Raw genomic sequence first — 20,140 nt, forward strand, 5'->3', positions numbered from 1 at the left:
GATGGACATAACGCTGGTCCAATGGTGGGATGTCCATGCTAGGAGCCATCCAGGGATTGGGATCGAGCGTGACTGCGAGCCAAGTGGAGTACAAAGGAGATCCGGTTCTATTTCCTTCCCGTCGGTGGCACCCTATATCGGCGTATAACACGCACGCAGAATTTTCCCCCTATTTTAAGGGGGAAACAGTGCGTGTTATACGCCGATAAATACGGTACCTATTGCTGGCACCAGATGGAACCCAAGAAAGAAATCTCCTCCCATAGTTGAGTATTAAAAGTATATGTAAACCCTAACAATGAGCTTCTTTTATTTTCTCCATTTTGTCTATTAAGTATACGATTGGAAGCATTTTGTTGTATCTGTTAAAGTGGTTGTAAACCCTTACAAACCACTTTGACCTACAGGTAAGCCTAGATTAAGGCTTACCTGTAGGTCCAAGAAATATCTCCTAAACCTATACGGTTTAGGAGATATTTGCCCGAAAACAGGCACCGCTGTCTACGGCGCATGCGCCGTAGACAGCGGCGCGCAGGCGCACTGAGCGCGGCATTCTCAGCGACGGAGCTGCCGCGCATGTCAGCTCCCGTGCGCATGCGTGGGAGTGACGTCATCGCGGCTTTGCCGAATGACAGCAACGGAGCTGCGAGACCCCACTGAGAAGATGGATGCGGCGGACTACAGGGGACAGCGGTGACTTCGCTGGCTCCTGTGTCAGGTAAGTGACACACAATGGACTACTATGCGATGCATAGTAGTCCATTATGCTTTGCCTTTGCAGGGAATGAAAGAGGAAGTAAACTCATCAGGGTTTACTTCCTCTTTAATGTGCTTCTTCTTGAGCCACTCCTTTGTTGCCTTGGTGGTATGTTTTGGGTCATTGTCATGCTGGAAGACCCATCCTCCACTCATCTTCATTGTTCTGGCTGAGAGAAGAAGGATCTCATCCAAGATTTTACGGAAACCGGTCCAAAGCATAATGTTACTTAGGGTCATAGTCAGCATTTTTTCTTCCTCCAAACACGGCGAGTTGAGTTAATGCCAAAGAGCTCAATTTTGGTCTCATCTGACCACAGCACTTTCTCCCAATCCTTCTGAATCATTTAGATGTTCATTGGTAAACTTCAGACTGGCCTGTACATGTGCCTTTTTGAGGAGGGGGACCTTGTGGGCACTGCAGGATTTCAGTTCATGGTGGCCTATTGTGTTACCAATGGTTTGTTTGGTGACTGTGGTCCCAATTGCCTTGAGATCATTCACAAGCTCCTACCATGTAGTTCTGGGCTGATCCCTCACTTTTCTCATGATCATCCTTACCCTATGAGGGGAAATCTTGCATGGAGCTCCAGACCAAGGGTGGTTGATTGTTATTTTTTAGTTCTTCCATTTGCGAATAATCACTCCAACAGTTGTTTCCTTCTCAACAAGCTTCTTGCTGATGGTCTTGTAGCCCATTCCAGCCTTGTGCAGGTCTACAATCTTGTCCGTGACATCCTGTGGCAGCTCTTTTTTCTTGCCCATGATGTTGAGGTTTGGAAGAAAGAGATTCTGTGGACAGGTGTCTTTTATACGAGTTATCGTTAGGAGCACCTTCTTAAATTGACTGGACTAATATGTGTACCACATGAGCACATTTAAAATACACCTATGATAAAAATTATAGATGCTTCACTTCTTTTTAAGTGGGCAAACTTACAAAATCTGCAGGGGATCAAATAATTATTTTCCCCACTTTACTTCAGCATTATGCTGTTTTATTTTCCTTTGCATTGATAATAACTATAGTGAATATATGATCTAATATCCTCTATTCTGAACTTCATTCCACAATATACCTATATGTGATAAAAGAGACGCATTATATGGGCTCCTTGAGGGTAGGGATTGATGTGAGTGTGCAATGTACAGGGATAGGGACAATTGTAGACACTCACTCAGGTTGAACTGGATGGACTGGTGTCTTTATTCAACCTTACTAACTATGAAACTATATGTATATAAACTCAAAAACAAAAGTGTAATATACAGTATGTCAGTGTATCAGTCCACCATAGGGTTGCCACTTCATCCCCTTTAAAACTGAACACATATTAATTACACAGGTTCTGTGGCTGATTAAGGCGGTAATTAAACTCACTCTGTGCCTTATCTGCATTAAATTAACCTGTGTAATTCATTTGCGTTTGGGTTTAAAGGGATGAGGTGGTAACCCTAGTCCACCAGTCCATAGGTGGTATCTGTGTTACTTTTATTTTTCACCTGGTGATTCTTTCAGTAACACCCTTCTAGTCCTAGGGTGACAACACCCACTCACTGTGCTGTATCTATGGAGGAGCAGTATTGTCACCATGTGGTTGATTTACTAAGACTGAAAAGTGCAAAATCTAGTGCAGCTCTGCATAGAAACCAGTCAGCTTCCAGGTTTTATTGTCAAAGCTTAACTGAACAAGCTGAAGATAGAAGCTAATTGTCTTCCATGCACAACTGCACCAGATTTTGCACTCTTCAGTTTTAGTAAATCAATATGACTGTAAATGTGTAAGGACGGGGGGCGTGGCCAAGATGGCAACCAGCTAGGACGTGTTTGCAGAGAGCTCCGCACCTGGCAGGCTAATTATCCGGCATTTAGGGACATACATCTCTCCCCGTGGGCCGGTGAAGCGGTGGTGAGGCTCGGGGATGCGCAGGGGTAGCTCCGGTTCCCATAGGAAGAAGCATACGGTCCCGGGAACCCCGCCGGGAACTCCACTACAGACCCGCGCGGCACGCGGGCAGGCCTACACCAACATGGCGTCTCAAACGGACCACGCTGACACGCCACCGATGGGTGATGATCAATTTCAAGCTCTTATGCAAGCGATCACTGGTTGTCAGACTACCCTAACCACTAAGATAGAGCAGATACAGCTCGACATGGGGCTTATCAGGCGAGATATGGATAAACACCGGGAGCGGCTTGCCGAGGTGGAACGGAGGGTTGGAGACGTGGAAGATGTTACCCACGACCATGATGCCTCCCTCCGTACCCTGCAGGTGCGGGTGAAGGCGCTGGAATCCAGGGCAGAGGACCACGAGAACAGGAATAGGAGGAACAACCTGAGGTTGGTGGGCCTCCCGGAGGGGTCGGAGGGCCGTGACACCGAAGCCTTTACCGAACGTTTGCTACGTACACTTCTCCCGCTCGCTGAGTTCTCCCCCCATTTTGTCGTGGAACGAGCGCACAGAATGCCGTCGGTTCGTGGCCCACCGGGCGCCCCGCCACGCACGTTTATTTTCCGCCTTTTGAACTTTAGAGATAGAGACCTGGTTCTTCGGGAGGCGAGGAAGGTGGGGGACCTGCGCTTTGAAAATGCTAAATTAATGCTTTTTCCTGATTATTCTGTGGAGACGCAGAGGCAACGCAGGACATTCGACCAAGTCAAGGCCCAGCTGCGCACCAAAGGTCTCAAGTACAACATGATGTTCCCCGCGAAACTCAGAGTGATTGACGGAGAATCTGTTCGTTTCTTTACCGCCCCGAGTGAGGCCTCCAGATGGATTGATTCCCTTCCCCAGCAGAGATAATTTTTTGATGATGATTACCTGACTGGGGTCCACAAGCATCACAAGCTTTGCCCAGTGTCACGCGGATCGGATTTCCCCCCCCCCCTTGCTCTGTCCCTCCATTTTGGAACTTGGAGGGCAGGTCGGAGTGCCCCTCTCCTTTTCAATACTGGTTTTGGGCAGGGGGCGAGGAGCCGACCTGATATTCTGATGCTCCTTAGGGGGGGTCTACAGGTTCATGTCTTCATATTCTGTCTACCGGGCCTTAGGGCCCTACCCCCTCCCTAGTTTATACCCGGGGGGGTTTGCAAGATTACTTCTGGATGTGAATACTCTGTACTGATGATGCTGGACCCCGCTACTCCGATGTTGTCGTCCTGTTGGATGAGTTGTTACTAAGAATGGGCCCTTGGAACATTCCAAGAGAATTTTGCACTTCAATCTGAGGCGCCACATACACTACGATTTGTTCCCTTTTGTCTTGTTTTTTCTTTTTCTTTGCCTCCAGGAAGCGGCTGCGCTGGAGTCTGTCTACTCTGCGCAGGAGACTCTGTCCTAGGTGTGCTGGTTGATACGCACCGCCCCCGCGGGAGATTTCTCCTTTAAATGGGTTTGATTATGTTTGGTTTGGGTTCTCAAACACCCTGGGGCTGTTTTTCTGGGGTGTGGGGTGGGAAGGGAGGGGAGTTCTGTTTTTTTTTCTGTTTATTTTGTTGTTTTTTTGTTACATGCTTTCATGTTTTCTGGTATAGACAGCGCTACTATAATGAATGTATAAGGTATATCATTGCATTACTTAAGATGAGATATTTGTGCCCCGACCCTGGCCGGGTGGTCGTATCCGTTGGTCCCCCCTGCCCTTCCAGATTATGGCTCCGTTGAAGATCCTCTCCTGGAATGTTAGGGGGCTTAACCAGAAGATTAAACGCTCTCTTGTTTTTGACTACATGAAAAAATATGCTCCGCATATCTGTATTCTTCAGGAGACGCACCTAGTGGGGGGAAGGATTATGGGATTGAAGAGGCCCTGGGTGGGATACCACTATCATACCACATACTCCGGCTATGCCCGGGGGGTTAGCGTCCTTATCCATAGGTCCCTTAATTTTGAGCCTCTTGATATAGTCACAGATAAGGACGGGAGATACGTATTGGTCCATGCCACAATTGACATGATAGAAATGGTGCTGGTGGGTCTTTATATGCCTCCTCCTGCGGATCTGTCTCTACTACATAAACTGACTGCCCTGATAGCCCAATTCCAGACTGACAATGTGGTTATAGCAGGGGACTTTAATATTCCTCCTAATCCTTCCCTGGATAGGTTGACGCCTGACCGGGCCACAGACTCTCCAGTTTCTCGCTGGGCACAGGTGTTTGGGCTGGAGGATGTCTGGAGGTGGAAACACCCATCAGATCGCCAGTTTACGTGCCACTCCTCCTCCCACAACACACTCTCCCGTATTGACCTAGTCTATGCTGGTGCCCCCATGCTTCCCAGGGTCCTTGGAATAGAGTTACTTCCTCGGGGCATCTCCGACCACTCCCCACTGCTGTGTACATTGCAAACCTCTACCCCTCAGAGGGATAGACTATGGCGCTTGTCTAGGTACTGGATTGAGCATCCCACCATTGCCTTTGAGATGGGCGGTGAAATCCGGGGATTTTGGGCCTCAAATGTTGGCACGGCTTCTGGGGGGATGGTCTGGGATGCCTTCAAGGCCTATATGAGGGGGTGCTACCTCTCTTCCATTGGTCGGGAGCGCAGGAATGATAAGATCACGGTAGAGGAGGCAGAAGCCAGGGCCCAGGAACTGGAGACCCGGTTCACCCTCACGGGGAACCCGCTCACGGCTCAGGATATGAAAGTAGCGTATAGAGAGGTGGTGCTCCTTAGGGTGGCTAAAACAAGCAAACGTCAACTGGCTCAGACGCAGAGGATTTTTGAACAGGGTGAAAAGACGGGGAGATTGTTGGCCTGGATCTCGAGGGAGCAGGCCCCAATCTCCACTATCCCTCGAATACAGAATAGTGCTGGGACAATAGTGACGGATCCCCTTGCCATCAACGCTTGCTTTGCAGAGTTCTACTCCGCCCTTTATTCATCTAGGGTGCAGTACTCAGCGCAGGAGTTAAGTGCTTTTCTAGAGGGGGTGACACTCCCTGCCCTTACTTCTGAGGCCAGGGACGGTCTGGACTCCCCGATTACTCTGGCGGAAGTCCGGGTGGCGCTGGGGTCCATGCAGCCGGGGAAGACCCCTGGGGAGGATGGGATACCCCCGGAATTTTACAAGTATTACCTAGAGGAGATGTCAGTTAGAATACATGATATGCTCACCGCGTCCCTTCGTGAGGGGGAACTTCCTCCATCTATGGCACAAGCCATCATAGTGGTGATCCCTAAACCTGGGAAAGACCCCCAGTTGTGCTCGTCATACCGACCCATTTCCCTACTCAACTCGGACGCGAAAGTGCTGACCAAAATCCTTGCCAGGCGACTGAACGAGGTTATACTTACCTTGATCCATGAGGATCAGTCCGGCTTTATGCCAGGGAAGGGGACAGATATTAATATTCGCAGGCTCTTTACTGTTTTGGCCTCGGGGGATGCAGAAGGTGGGGAGGAGGTTGTGGTCTCTCTAGACGCGGAGAAGGCCTTTGATTCAGTGGAGTGGGACTATTTGTGGGCAGTCCTCCGTAGATTTGGATTCGGGCCAGCCTTTATCTCGTGGGTCAGGGCGGTGTACAGAGCTCCCACGGCCAGGGTGCGTACGGGTGCGGTCCTCTCCCCGCTCTTTCCCCTCCATAGGGGAACCAGGCAGGGGTGTCCACTGTCCCCGGGGCTTTTTGCACTGGCAATTGAACCTATGGCGGCTATTCTCCGCTCCTCTCCTGAGGTTCGGGGTGTTGTCCGGGGTCCTTTGCAGGAAAAAGTCTCGTTATACGCTGATGATACTTTGTTGTATCTCAAGGACGACGGAGCCTCCCTACAGGCGGCACTGTCGCATATAGACCGGTTCGGACAATTCTCGGGTATACGTATAAATTGGGCGAAATCAATTCTATTCCCACTACATGATGGTGAGGGCGGTCCCCGAGTAGATGGGCAACTGCAGAGGGTTTCTCAATTTAAATATCTAGGGGTGGAAATACACAGAGACTTGAAACAATTTATTTCCCTTAACCTGAGTCCGGTGGTTACCCAGTTGACCCGGAGGTGTACTGGGTGGAGGTCCTTGCCGCTTTCGCCAGTGGGACGGGTCAATCTAATTAAAATGTCGGTCCTTCCTCGGTTTACCTATCTCTTCCGTCAGACCCCAGTCCACATCCAGCTTAGATTTTTTAAGAAATTAGATGGCATTGTTTCATCCTTCGTCTGGAATGGTAGGCCCCCTAGAATAGCTAAAACAACCCTCCAACGGCCCCTTGTGAGGGGCGGTCTGGCACTGCCCTGTTTTCTGAAATACTACTGGGCGGCAGTCCTAGTGACTGTCAGGTGGTGGCTCTCCGAGGGCCCGGTCAACCCTGCGTCCTCGTTGGAGGCGGCGTTGTTGGGCTCTCATGCGGAGCTCAGGAACCTGATCTATAGGGGACCACGATCTAACCCTGGGATAACCCTTCCGATGCGTACGACGCTTAAAATATGGGATCTGGTGAACAAAAGGTTGGTGGGCGCAGGGGTGTGGGCCCCGGGGACTCCCCTTTGGGGGAACCCCCGCTTGCCCCACTTTCAATCCATCCCGGATCCGATTGTTTGGGCCAGGCATGGAGTTATAACACTGGGGGACATAGTGTCCCAGGGGCAGCTACTCTCCTTCGATGCTATTAAACAGGCCAGGGACCTCCCGAACCATATGTTTTTCAGATTCCTGCAGTTGCGACACGCCTTCCGTTCTCAATTCCCATCTAGAGCGACTCTTGGGGTGTCGGCGGTGGAGGAGGCGCTTGGTCCCGAGGGGGGAGGGACGCGCACGCTGTCCATGGTGTATGCCGCGTTGACCGTATCGGAGGAGACTAGGATCTCCCATTTGTTTGCGCTCTGGCAAGGCGACATTCCGGAACTTACTGAGGAGGACTGGGAGGAGGGTATACAGCAATACCTGACCCTTGCGATTTCGGCAAGGGACAGGTTTATACAATTGAAGTTCCTCCACCGGGTATATTTTTCACCGGCACGCCTGGCAAGGATTTACCCTGACCGATTGACTACCTGCCCCAGATGCAAAGAAGATGATGCTGACTTTTTTCACATGGTCTGGTCCTGCCCTGGGGTAGTGGGATTTTGGAGAGGGGTCCTGGCCGATATTAATGCAGTGGGGGAGCTTACGATTCCACTTAGCCCGATACCTCTCTTGCTGGGTATCTGTGATTTTCTGGATATCTCCTGGGGGAAGAAACTGTTTATTTTTTACACTACACTCTATGCGAGGAAAGCCATACTACTGCAATGGAATCAACCTCTCCCTCCTACTAAACAACTGTGGCAGTCCCTGGTGAACGCGGCTTTGCCGCTTTATAAACTTACATATCTGGGCAGGAACTGCCCTGGGAAATTTGGGAAGATTTGGGCGGCTTGGGTTGAGGCGAAGCATTTGACTATTGGTTAGGCTGGGGGGTGTGGAGGGTGGGGGGAGGGAGGGGGGTTTCCCCCTTTTTTTTTGTAATTTATGTGGTTTTTTGTGTGGTGGGGGGAGGTCTCGGGGAGGTTTTATATTCCATGTTGCAATGATTAGTGACTCTATATATTGCTAAGAACTATCTGTGCTTATATGTGATACATTTGATTATCTGTCTACTCAAAATATGTATGTACCTTGCTGACGCATGTCTGTTTTCTGTTTTTTTTTTGTTTGTTTGAAACATAAATAAAAATTCTTTGTTAAAAAAAAAAAAAAAAAAAAAAAAAAAAAAAAATGTGTAAGGACTGTAAAACAACTCCCCTCTCCTCATCTTCATAATACAAAGTGGTGTTTTGTAGTTTAAAAACGTGAGCACGGCATGGCTGGATAATATTGTATGAGATAACACTTCAGAGTGCACCGGACAGCAATAGATTTTTGGCAGGTATTTTTTAGACTCATTTAAAGAGGAAGTAAACCCTGATGGGTTTACTTCCTCTTTGTCTCCCTGCGAATCGCATAGTAGCCCATTATGTGTCACTTACCTGACACAGGAGCCCGCGATGTCACCACTTTCCCCTGTAGTCCAGAGTGTCCATCTTCTTCCGGGTATCGCTGCTCCGGCCACTCCGGAGCAGCGATGACATCACTCCCGTGCATGCGCACGGGAGCCGCCACTAATGGCATATTGTAGTTAGCAGCGGCATGCTGCTAATGGCGATAGTGTGCCTGCACGCTGCTGTCTACGGCGCATGGTCACTGTCTTTTAGTAAATATCTCCTAAACCGTATAGGTTTAGGAGATATTTCTTGGACCTACCGGTAAGCCTTAATCTAGGTTTACCTGTAGGTCAAAGTGGTTTGTAAGGGTTTACAACCACTTTAAGGTCATGTCAGTCATAGCCAGTCTCCAGACCTTAATCCTATAGAAAATTTATGGAGGGAGCTGAAACTTCGAGTTGCCAAGTGACAGCCAAGAAACTGTAAGAATTTAGAGAAGAACAGAAAAGCAGAGTGGACCAAAATCCCTCCTGAGATATGTGCAAACCTGGTAACCAACTACAAGAAACGTCTGATCTTTGTGCTTGCCAACAAGGGTTTTTCCACCAAGTATTAAGTCATGTTTTGCTTGGGGATCAAATACTTATTTTACTCACTGAACTGCAACTCAATCTATAACATTTCTATCGTGTTTTTTTCTGGATTTTTGGTTGATATTCTGTCTCCATCATTTAAAATACACCTATGATAAAAAAACAGACCCTTCATTTCTTTATAAGTGGGCAATTATTTTCCCCACTGTATATATATATAATACACGCATTGGTTGTGAATATTTACTCAGTATCCACATAGGGTTCATGGACTACAGACCATGGCTGTCCTTGGGTTCTTAGCTTGCTTGGTACATTACTGTTTTTTCTTGCTTTTCTAAGCCAGCTGCAAAAAGGTAGATGTGAATGTTATGTTACCTGCGTGATGATGCAAAGGAGAAATGAGCAGCGGCACTAGGAGAGAAATTTCGAGGGCTGTCCATAGGGCTTCCCCCTAAATGTAAAAAAAAGGCAAAGAGGGTTAAAGTAAATAAATGAAGGCCTCATGCACACAGGCTTCTGAAATTAAGCTGCAGAAGAAAACGACTCCAACGCTACAATATGTATGAGTGTTCATGCGTGTATGGTGTTTGAGCGTAAATGCATTCTACTGGCCAGAATGTTCATTTATCCTGGCCATGGGATTAAATTGACACTCATACACATGTTTTTCATCGTTTAGAATCGTTTACATGCATATGCAAGTTTTTTTCTGCTCAAACGCTCCTCACAGAACGCACCTTCGGTGTATTATTTTTGGCCTGTACACTCTCCTATTCATATACACCTGTAAACGCCTATGTATACATATACGTGGTGTTTTTTTAAGCTCCACATGCATGAGGCCTAACAGTGAAAAAAATAAAGACTGTTGCAGTATTTACAATGGCCACCAGCGTCGGGGCAAGGTCCTTTGGCATCCATGGTCATCAACACCCTTAATTCTGTGTTACAAATCTAAAATGATAAACAAAAATCTAGAGGAAGGAAATGAGAAGCAAATATATTAAGGGTTAACCCCCCCCCCCAAACTCTTTAGTTCACTGCTACAAAAACTAACACAGATCCAAAATAGTTAAAGTGTTACTAAACTCAGGAGACTGCATTCACTATATCTGGTCTCCAACAGTACACAGAACATGAACATGCAATTATTTTAGTAATAATAATATAAACTGCTAAATACCTTTTCCCATCAGCAGTATATAGCAGTCTTGTGGCTTCTATCAGTGTCTGGTTAAAGCTTGTAGGAGGAGTTTTCATTCTCCCCTGACCCTCTGTTTGGACAGTGCTGATTGGCCCTGTGCTGATCACATGCACCCTCCCAAGAAAAAAAAAACTCTAGCAATACACAACAAACTGAGCATGTGCAGAGTGCCCCCAAGGCTCTGCTCTATCGGCAGATAGATTGGGGACAGTGGAAGAAGGGGAGGACCAAAGAAGACAGGATCAAACAGCTGTTTTACACAATGCACATGATTAACCCCTTAGGTTCCACTGTGAGTATAACAAGCATGCTTTACTGCATATACAGACTTTAAGGCCAGGGTTTCCCTGCATCCAATTCACATAGCAGGAGAATGTGACCGGGTCCCTATGGAGCCGGGTTCACATATCTCTGTTGCAGCTGCGGAGTGCACTGCACAGAAACGCTGTGCATCTTTGGCTCTGTTTCAGGGCTGATTTCAGGCATAGATTCGGCCCTGAAACGGGGAACAGGGATGCACAGCACTCCAGTGGGATCCGCGGCTGGTTCCAGTTTGAACCCGGCCTTACTGTAGTGGGTTAAGTCACACTTAAAAAAAAAAAAAAAACTAAGGGAAGGGAATAAGGAGTAAATAAAAATAATAGGGGTTATCTAGAATTGTTAGGGTTAAAAACTAATTAGGGTTAACTACATCATTTATTCTGCAAGTTGTTCTTTTTACAAAGACAAAATAATCATGTTTCTGGCACAAAGCATTTTTTGTCAGTTCAGGTTGGGTCCACACTATTGTGAATTGGATGCGGATTTCCCCCACATCCAGTTTGCATAGGTGAAGTTTGTGACCGGCTCTCTATGGACCCGATTCACACATCTCTGCAGAGGCTTAAGTGCGAATTGCACAGGAGCCCTGTGCGTCTTCTGGTCCATTTCAGGTCCGAATTCAGTAAAAAATGTGGGCTTAAATCAGACCTGAAACAATGAATGGAGACGCACCGGACCCCTGCTGTGTCTTGCTGTAATCTCTAGTGTGAATCCAGCCTCAAACACAGATGAATGTAGAATAAAAGTATAACGAAAGGCAAAACTTTTTTTCATTTTGGATGGAGTGGAGAGTTATTATTGCTGCCTGTGCCCCCATTAAACAGGAGTTCCGCCCGGGGAAAAAAAATAAAAGTCAGCAACTACAAATTCTATAGCTGCTGAATTTTAATATAAGGACACTTACCTGCTGTGATGTTGGCACCCCAGCCGATTTTCGGATCGACTTCTGAGTGCCGCCATCGCCATTCCTGGTAAGTGAAACTGGCAGTGAAGTCTTTCCCTACTACACATGCGCCAAGCATGCTGCGCTTTCTTACTGGCCCGGCGGCAGAGGAAGGAAGAGGGGACCGAACTTCCGAAGAGTGGGGAAGGGTACCTGTCAAAAACAGGTGCCCGTTCCCCCACCCCCCCTGAAAGATGCCAATTGTGGCACATGAGGGGAGGAGGAAGCAGATAAGTGGAGGTTCCACTTTAAGGAGATTGACTCTCTCTATTTATCCTGTTTATCATTATCATTGAAAAAGAAAGTAAAAGAAAATCCCAAAAGTCCTTAATAGAGGGGAAACTTGTAATAGGGACACTGATTCTGCTGACCTGGGGGTCCCCAAGGAATTCCCCTAAAGTAAAACAAAAGTCTTTAGAGTTTTTAAACACATGTTATACTTACCCGCTCTCCATAATGGTATTGCACAGAGCAGCCCAGATCCTCCTCTTCTCGGGTCCCTCTTCTGTGCGCCTGGCCTCTCCCTCCTTTTCGAGTGCCCTCACAGCAAGGAGCTTTCTATAGGGGTGCCCGCGCCGCTCAGACACAGCTCCGCAGTTTGGCCCTGCCCTCTCTCTCCTGATTGGCTAACTGACTTTGATTGGCAGCAGCAGGATCCAATGGTCAATGGTTGCTGCTGTGTCCCAGTCAATCAGGAAGTAGAGTCCCGGATGGCCGAGGCACTAGTGCACATCACTGGATAAAGATGGGACTCCGGTAAGTATTAGAGGGGCTGAGGAGGGCTGCTGCGCACAGGTTTTTTTATCTTAATGCATAAAATGCATTAGGATAAAAAAAAAACTGCCTTTACAATCACTTTAATTTGCAGGGATTTCCTCTTACTTCGTGTATGGCCATGGGACAGGAAGTCATGGGAAATCTCCCTGCAATGGAACAGAGATGGCAAAAAAAAGGCTTTTCTTATATTTTTTCTTAATATTTAATGTTGCTAATATATTCAGCTAATCTGTGCAGTGGCATTACAGTTTTTTGGGGGTTCTTGTATTTTAAAGCAAAAAGCAATATTTTTGTTTGTTTAAGAAACTTGGATTTATGTATAAAGACGTTATATATCACAATGGCTAAATCTATTTCTATAGTGCATGTTCAAACCTTAATACCAGAAATAATAACATGTTATTTGATTTTTACTAAAGGAGTATTATATGGTAATTACGGTAGTTTGGAAATTCTAGAGAAATGTTTAAATAATGCATTACAATTTAACTAAACCCGTTCGATTTTAGTTGACTAAAATGTAAGAGATTTTAGTCGGCTAAAATATGACTAAAACAATTCAGATGTCTAAAATACAACTAAAACGAAAATGGCATTTTAGTCAAAAGACTATGACTAAAACTAAATCGAAATTTGAAGTCAAAATGAATTCTGGTTGCGATAAGGCAGCACTGCAAAGCGTCCTGAAAAATCAGACATGACACAAGATTTTTAACATAATGCACTATTTTGCACTGCAACTTATGTGTTTTGCCTTATTGTATTGGGCTGACATTCAAAATAAATGGCACTGCAAAGCATAAACACACGTAATATGTGTTGCCACTTTATTACGACAACTCAAAGATATAAAAGGGCACTTAGAAAAATGAAAACATTTGATGAAGGACTTTTTTGTGTAAAACAATCAAAAATATATATCCTTAAAAAAATGTAAAAATTATTTAGTTTAGTCATAGATGTATAAATCTTCACTCCAAAATACCCCTTTGTCCAACTGTATTCCTTCTCTTTCCTTAATCATAAAAAAAAAAAACTTTTTTTTAATTTATGGACCACATCATCCTTGCCTCCATTCTCGCCTAAGTGAGAAAGACATCAGTCACTACATATACATAATAGATATCCCAGGAAGTACTGGCTGAAGCATCAAAACCTTAGAGGAGGAAGACCTAGTGGCTTGTCATCAGGGTATGGCTGCAATAACCACCTAGCTCCCGATGACATTACAGAGGAACATGGTGGCCCTAGTGAGCAGCAGCAGAGCAGTGCTCAATGCTGCATTTGATGAGTGGGTGAGCGTATTTATTACAGGCAACCCTGCAAAAATGATAAGTTAGGATGAAAAAAATAAAAATTTAAGGGGGTACAATTCCTCTAAATTTTGTTTAAAAAAAATGGTGATCTGTAGAAGCCATAATTCTCAGGGTGGGTGCCGGGCTGTTTCTTATGCTGCAGTGGGCAGGAAAAGCTCCATAACTCACTGCTATATGTTTAATCGAGGGAGGTCACCTACTTTGTGAACAGCGTCCCTGTCTGATCAAATTCAGGAACACAGCTTGGTGTGACAAATGATGACCTTGCCGAACCCAGTTAGAGGCTTTTAATCTTGCTCAATAAACGTTTAAACCCTATTTTTCTTCTTTTTTTAGCACTCTATTCAGTTTTGTAGCAAAGCTTAACCAAGGATTCTTGCTGTGTTACTGGCCCCTGTCCCACTATACAGGGTCTTACTGGCCCCTGTCCCACTATACAAGCTTGATGCTACTGACCCCTGTTCCACTATACAAGCTCCTACTGAGCCCTTTTCCACTATACAAGCTCCTACTGAGCCCTTTTCCACTATACAAGCTCCTACTGAGCCCTTTTCCACTATACAAGCTCCTACTGAGCCCTGTTCCACTATACAAGCTCCTACTGACCCCTGTTCCACTATACAAGCTCCTACTGACCCCTGTTCCACTATACAAGCTCCTACTGACCCCTGTTCCACTATACAAGCTCCTACTGACCCCTGTTCCACTATACAAGCTCCTACTGACCCCTGTTCCCCTATACAAGCTCCTACTGACCCCTGTTCCCCTATACAAGCTCCTACTGACCCCTGTTCCACTATACAAGCTCCTACTGACCCCTGTTCCACTATACAAGCTCCTACTGACCCCTGTTCCACTATGCAAGCTCCTACTGACCCCTGTTCCACTATACAAGCTCCTACTGACCCCTGTTCCACTATACAAGCTCCTACTGACCCCTGTTCCACTATACAAGCTCCTACGGGCCCCTGATCCACTATTTAAGGTGTTTACTGGCCCCTGTTCCCCTATACAAGGTCTTACCAGCCCCTGTTCCACTATACAAGTGTCATGTGCCTAGGTATATTTGAACTGGGATGTTCCTGATCCCATAGCTGCAGTCTTGCTTGTTGGGCCACAGGGGAGCTCTGGAGTTATAGCTATGTTCTCTTAGTTTGATGCATTACCTTGGACTCATTAGCCCCACCTTCTGTCAGCTGTGGACAATCTACAATCAAAGCAGCCCATAAATAGCAGCACTTCCCATCTCTCAGTGCCCATTTGTTTGGACTAGCTTCCTGGGTGTTTTGACTCTGAATACCGTATTTGAACTTCTGTCTGAATTCCTGACTACTCTCTAGCCTGCTGATTTTGTACTTCATCGCCATCTCGTGTATGACCTTTGCCTGCCTGACCAATCTCTGGATTTTGATCATGTACCACTTTGCCTGATCTGTTGTCGTTCTGATCTGCCTGACTACGTTTTCGACTGAATCCTCAGCACTCAAGTTACACTTCGGACACTACCTATCACAGGTACCTTACAACAAGCTTCTACTGACCCGTTCCACTATACAAGGTCCTTACTGGCCCCTGTTCCACTATACAAGGCGTTTACTGGCCCCTGTTCCACTATACAAGGTGTTTACTGGCCCCTGTTCCACTATACAAGGTGTTTACTGGCCCCTGTTCCACTATACAAGGTGTTTACTGGCCCCTGTTCCACTATACAAGGTGTTATTGGCTCCTATTCCCCTATACAAGCTCTTACCAGCCCCTGTTCCACTCTACAGGTATATGAATTATGGAATTCAGGTGTTTCCAGTGAAGGGCATTGTTAATACTACAGCATACAAAGACAATTGCCAACTTTGTAGTTAACAGTTTGGGAAAGACCTTTTTCTTTTTTAGCATGACTGTGATTCTGAACACTACCAGCTCCATAAAGACATGGCTTGATGAATTTGATGTGGAGGAACTCAGTTTGACCTCAACCCTACTGAACACCATTGGGATGAACTGAAGGTCTTCTGCTTCATCATTAGTACTTGACCTCACTAAATGCCAAATGTGGACAAATTCTCAGATACTTCCCAAAATATTGTAGAAAGCCTTCCTAGAAGAATGGAAGCTCTTATAGCCAACTCCATAATAATACCCATGGTTTTGGAACAACATGTTCAACCAGCTCTTATGTGTTATGGTCAGATGTCCACAAACCTTTTGGTCATATGATGGATTTGTTGCAAGGCAGAGGGGCAGAGTTTGGTGCTGTTTTTTACACACAGTTAAGACATTGGAGATTACACTATTTCAATAAAGAACCGCGCATAACTATATTTTAGAGGAAAGCTGTTATTAAAAGGTTGACATTGCTGACCACCTTCTAAAAATGCACGTTGCCTGCCTATCAATCTGGTTATATTCATTGACCTGAAACAAGTATGCAGAAAAGAGCAGAACCAGAACTCCTTTTCTGCATACTTGTCCTAGACCAGTACTGAAACCAGCTTGACAGCCAGGTGACTAGCACATTCAGAAATACACCAACCAGGGCAAGTGTGCAGTTCAGGAAAGTTAGAGAAAGGCAGAAGTCCTGGTCTGCATGTTTGTAAGGTATTGAAGAAAAAAGGCCAGCATGACAGCCAAGCAACTAGCATTTTTAGAATGAGAGGTCAGCAATGGCAGCCTCCATGCTTCTTTCATAACAAGTTTCCTTTACACCTTATGTGTATGGGTGCAGGTAATAAAGTAACTGCTCCCGGTGGGTGATGGTGCAGAGGTTTCAGTTCATGATGGTTCAGGGTACTCATGGGTCCATCTCCTCAATCTGACTTTCAACTTTACTTTCGCTTTCCTGATTTGTCAACTTTTTTCTGGCTTAGCCTCTATATGGCATAACAGCCAGATAAAGAGTTATTTTTTTTAAAAGGAAGTCAACAATTTGAACCTACAGTATTTATCATAAATTTAAATATTTATGATAAAATAATACAATTTTTAAATAAAACTTTGCAAGCAATGCAGGCAGATAATGGCTGTTGGGAGGGTGCTGTACATAGCTTCTTGAAAGCATCCTGCATCAGTACTCCACTCTGATGGAAGCAGTGGGCTGGCTCTTGGGAGTGGTTATGCAAATATCATAATGCCTTCATGGGTGGCTGTAACACCCACACGGGATGCTGAACCTCCATGATTTATAGTGAAATTTAACTAATGAAAGGGGACGGCCAGGCTGGGGAGGAAAGAACTAGCTGAGGATAAACATTCTTAACCCAGGAAATGAATGAGGATTAATCTGACTTGCTGCAGCTTCTAATGCACGCTGTGAGTTTGCAGCGATATCAGAGTAAGCGAATTCAGTACAGGAGAGGGGCATATACAACTGTGCAGGACTGAAGGGAACAATATAAAAAGCAAAGTGACCACGCAGTGTGATTCTCCCTATAAATATACTAAGCAAACTGATGATGCCCCATCTTGGGGGCAAAATGCGTAAGATGGAGACAGTCGCTTGACATCATCACGCTACCTGGAAGCCGCTGTGTGAGTTAGTGTGGAGGATATACCCAAACTTGCACCTGGTCACTGCATGATCGCTATGATACTTTTTTATGTGAGAACACTGCAGTATATTTTAATAAAGCATTATACAGAGACGACTCGGAGTGTTTATTTTTGTTTTTGATGGCGAAGGACTGCAATATTGACTTAGGGCCGGTTTACACTGGTGCAATGTTAGAGATCGGATGTGATTCGTACCTCACTGCAGTGAAAATCACATGCAATCTCTGTGCGATGCAATTTCAGCGATAAAGATAGTATGGCTAAATTCGCATTAAACTCACACAGGACCCTTTTTTTTGTCCACGGCAGAATCGGATCGCATGGGTGTTCACATCCATGCGATCCGATTCCTGTCCGAGTTTGCAGATCGCATTGCGATATGCGAACTGATTTGGGGGTGTCATTAACTTTTACCTGACACTCCCAGCAGTTCGCATAGGGCAGTGTGAACTTCCGCCGGGAAACATGCAATGCGGAAACCCGCAGTGGATTTGCAGGCTTCCCGCATCGCAGCAGTGTGAACCGGCCCTTATTCGGGAGGGAAATTTCTTGCTGCTGTGGTGGGGAACCCCTGGAATAACAGAAAGGTGTTATACTCTGGCATGCTTAAGGGTCGGTTCCCACTGCTTGATGCGGGAACCCTGCGAATCCACTGCGGGTTGCCACATTGCATGTTTCCTGGCCGGAAATTCACATTGCCCTATACGAACTGCTGGGAGTGTCAGGTAAAAATGAATGACACCCCCAAATCAGTTTGCATATCGCAGTGCGAACTCAGAAAGGAATCGGATCGCATGGGTGTGAAAACCCATGGGATCCGATTCTGCTGCGGACAATAAAAAGGGTCCTGTGCGAGTTTGATGCGAATTCAGCCATATGAACTTTATGGCTGAAATCGCATCGCACAGAGATCGCATGTGATTTTCACTGCAGTGCGAATCACATTCGATCTCTGACATCGCACCAGTGTGAACCGGCCCTTAGACCTTTTATAACATTGAAGTCTTAAGGGGGGTGAGCACATTTGTTTGTCTGCATGTCGACACGTGGTGCATCTAACAAGAGGGTTGATGGGTGTCACGGGCACTTTTATGTGTATTGATGCAAGATATTGTGAAGAATCACTATTACAGGATTTTTTATTATTATTATTCATTCACTGTTTATGGATGTATTATGGCACACTTTAACTGTTTGCTGAAGTTTGTTGCATGATTTCATGCGTTAAGTAGTCTGACTTATAGCACTGCACTGAATAAGACTGCAGTCTCTTTAATTGCCCTGCGTTTCCAAAGAGCTTACCTATGTGCCCCGGCAGAGGAGAATGTGGCCGAGGAAGCGTCGGAGAGCTGCTGCTTGTCAGGATCAGGCTCTTTCTGTTGCTGCTTCTGCAACTGCAAGACACAAAGAAAAGAGCCAGAAATAAATATGCATGTCATCTAGGGGAACAGGTACACTTTATTTTGTACAGGAAGAGAGACCGCATCTGATGGACAGACACTGCCTGGAGATCAGTGCAGACAGTGAGTCTGGAATCCAAGACAAGACGGCTCAGCTGGCAGATAATAGAGGCAGCGTGACACCTCTAGGGAGAGGCTGTACATGTACAGACAAACACATATGTGCTACACGGAACATACAACCCCAGACAGACGCTCCTGAATAATAGATGATGTATGTGCTGCCTACCTACTCTATTACGCCTGACATACTTTCTTTAATAGAGTGTCAGCTCTGAAGAACAGGATCTGATAAGCCCTATCGCTTGACTTCAACCTATTGTAATTTTTTTATTCTGTTTTGGGTTCACATTTGTCTATTTTATATAGCAATTTACTAATCTTTTACATTCCTGCATTCAGTGCATCATATCCCATTCATTTCCATGTGGATAGTTCACGCCTATGCATGGCAGACTGGTTTAATGTTTAATTAAATTATAGGGTATGTTAATTATCAAGCAATGACACTAAAATGAATGATAACCACACAAAAATCCACGTATCATTCTGTTTTATGCGCATTTCAAGTGTAACTCCACTTTTGTGGGATAAAATAGCAAATTAAATAAAAAAATAATATAGTGTATACAATTGCTACACAACTCATAATGTAATTCAGGGGTCTCCACAATTTCTAAACAAAGGACCAGTTTACTGTCCTTCAGGCCTTAAGGGGGACGGATTGTGGCCAGTGGAAATAGAAAATCCCTTGGCGTCAATGAGCGTAAACAATGCCCCATCATTGGTGTCAGTGGGAGGAATAATGGCCCATCATTGGTAGGAATTAATGCTCTTTTGTTGGGGTTAGTAACAGGTATTGTGCCCCGATGTTGGTGTAGAAGGAACAGTTCCTCGTATCAGTGGGAGGACTAGTGCCCCATGGACCACATCCGGTCCCCGGGCTGCACTTTGGAGACCACTGTTGTGATTTAATCAGCAATAAATCACATATATGACATTCCCATAGAATGATTTCTTGTGTATATGTGCTTGTACCCGGTCTTTAGGTGCAGCCTCTGCACTAGTGGGAAAGAACCCTGGTCATCATCATTATTGGTGACATTAACATTATCAATCAGCGCCCCATTCAGAGGTTGCGCTACATTTATAAAGAACTTCTACCCATAGAGGTGTCTGGGGGTCCCCTCTTATACTCCACATGGCGTGCCACAAAATGCGTACGCATTACCTACTAAACAGCCACGTATCTCTCTTACTTTCCCTATGGAACAACTCTGACCTTCTTGCCTTCCCATTCTTAAGTGGTGGCAAC

At 45.7% G+C, this 20,140-nt stretch overlaps 1 protein-coding gene across 3 annotated transcripts in view; it reads right to left on the reverse strand.

Moving 5' to 3' along the window:
* The window catches only part of MAST1 (microtubule associated serine/threonine kinase 1), a 188,728-nt gene that overhangs the window by 108,157 nt on the left and 60,431 nt on the right, over positions 1 to 20,140 (reverse strand). For all 3 annotated transcript variants that reach the window (XM_077470390.1, XM_077470389.1, XM_077470388.1), the window contains 2 exons: positions 18,668 to 18,759; positions 9,634 to 9,709 (listed from right to left, as the gene is read on the reverse strand). In XM_077470390.1, the coding sequence (XP_077326516.1) occupies positions 9,634 to 9,709; positions 18,668 to 18,759 (168 nt within the window). The remainder of the gene's footprint in view (positions 1 to 9,633; positions 9,710 to 18,667; positions 18,760 to 20,140) is intronic.

The sequence above is a fragment of the Lithobates pipiens genome, unplaced genomic scaffold (assembly GCF_037356315.1).
Source record: "Lithobates pipiens isolate NorthernLeopardFrog02 unplaced genomic scaffold, aLitPip1_a1.2 Scaffold_8, whole genome shotgun sequence".
NCBI lineage: Eukaryota > Metazoa > Chordata > Amphibia > Anura > Ranidae > Lithobates > Lithobates pipiens.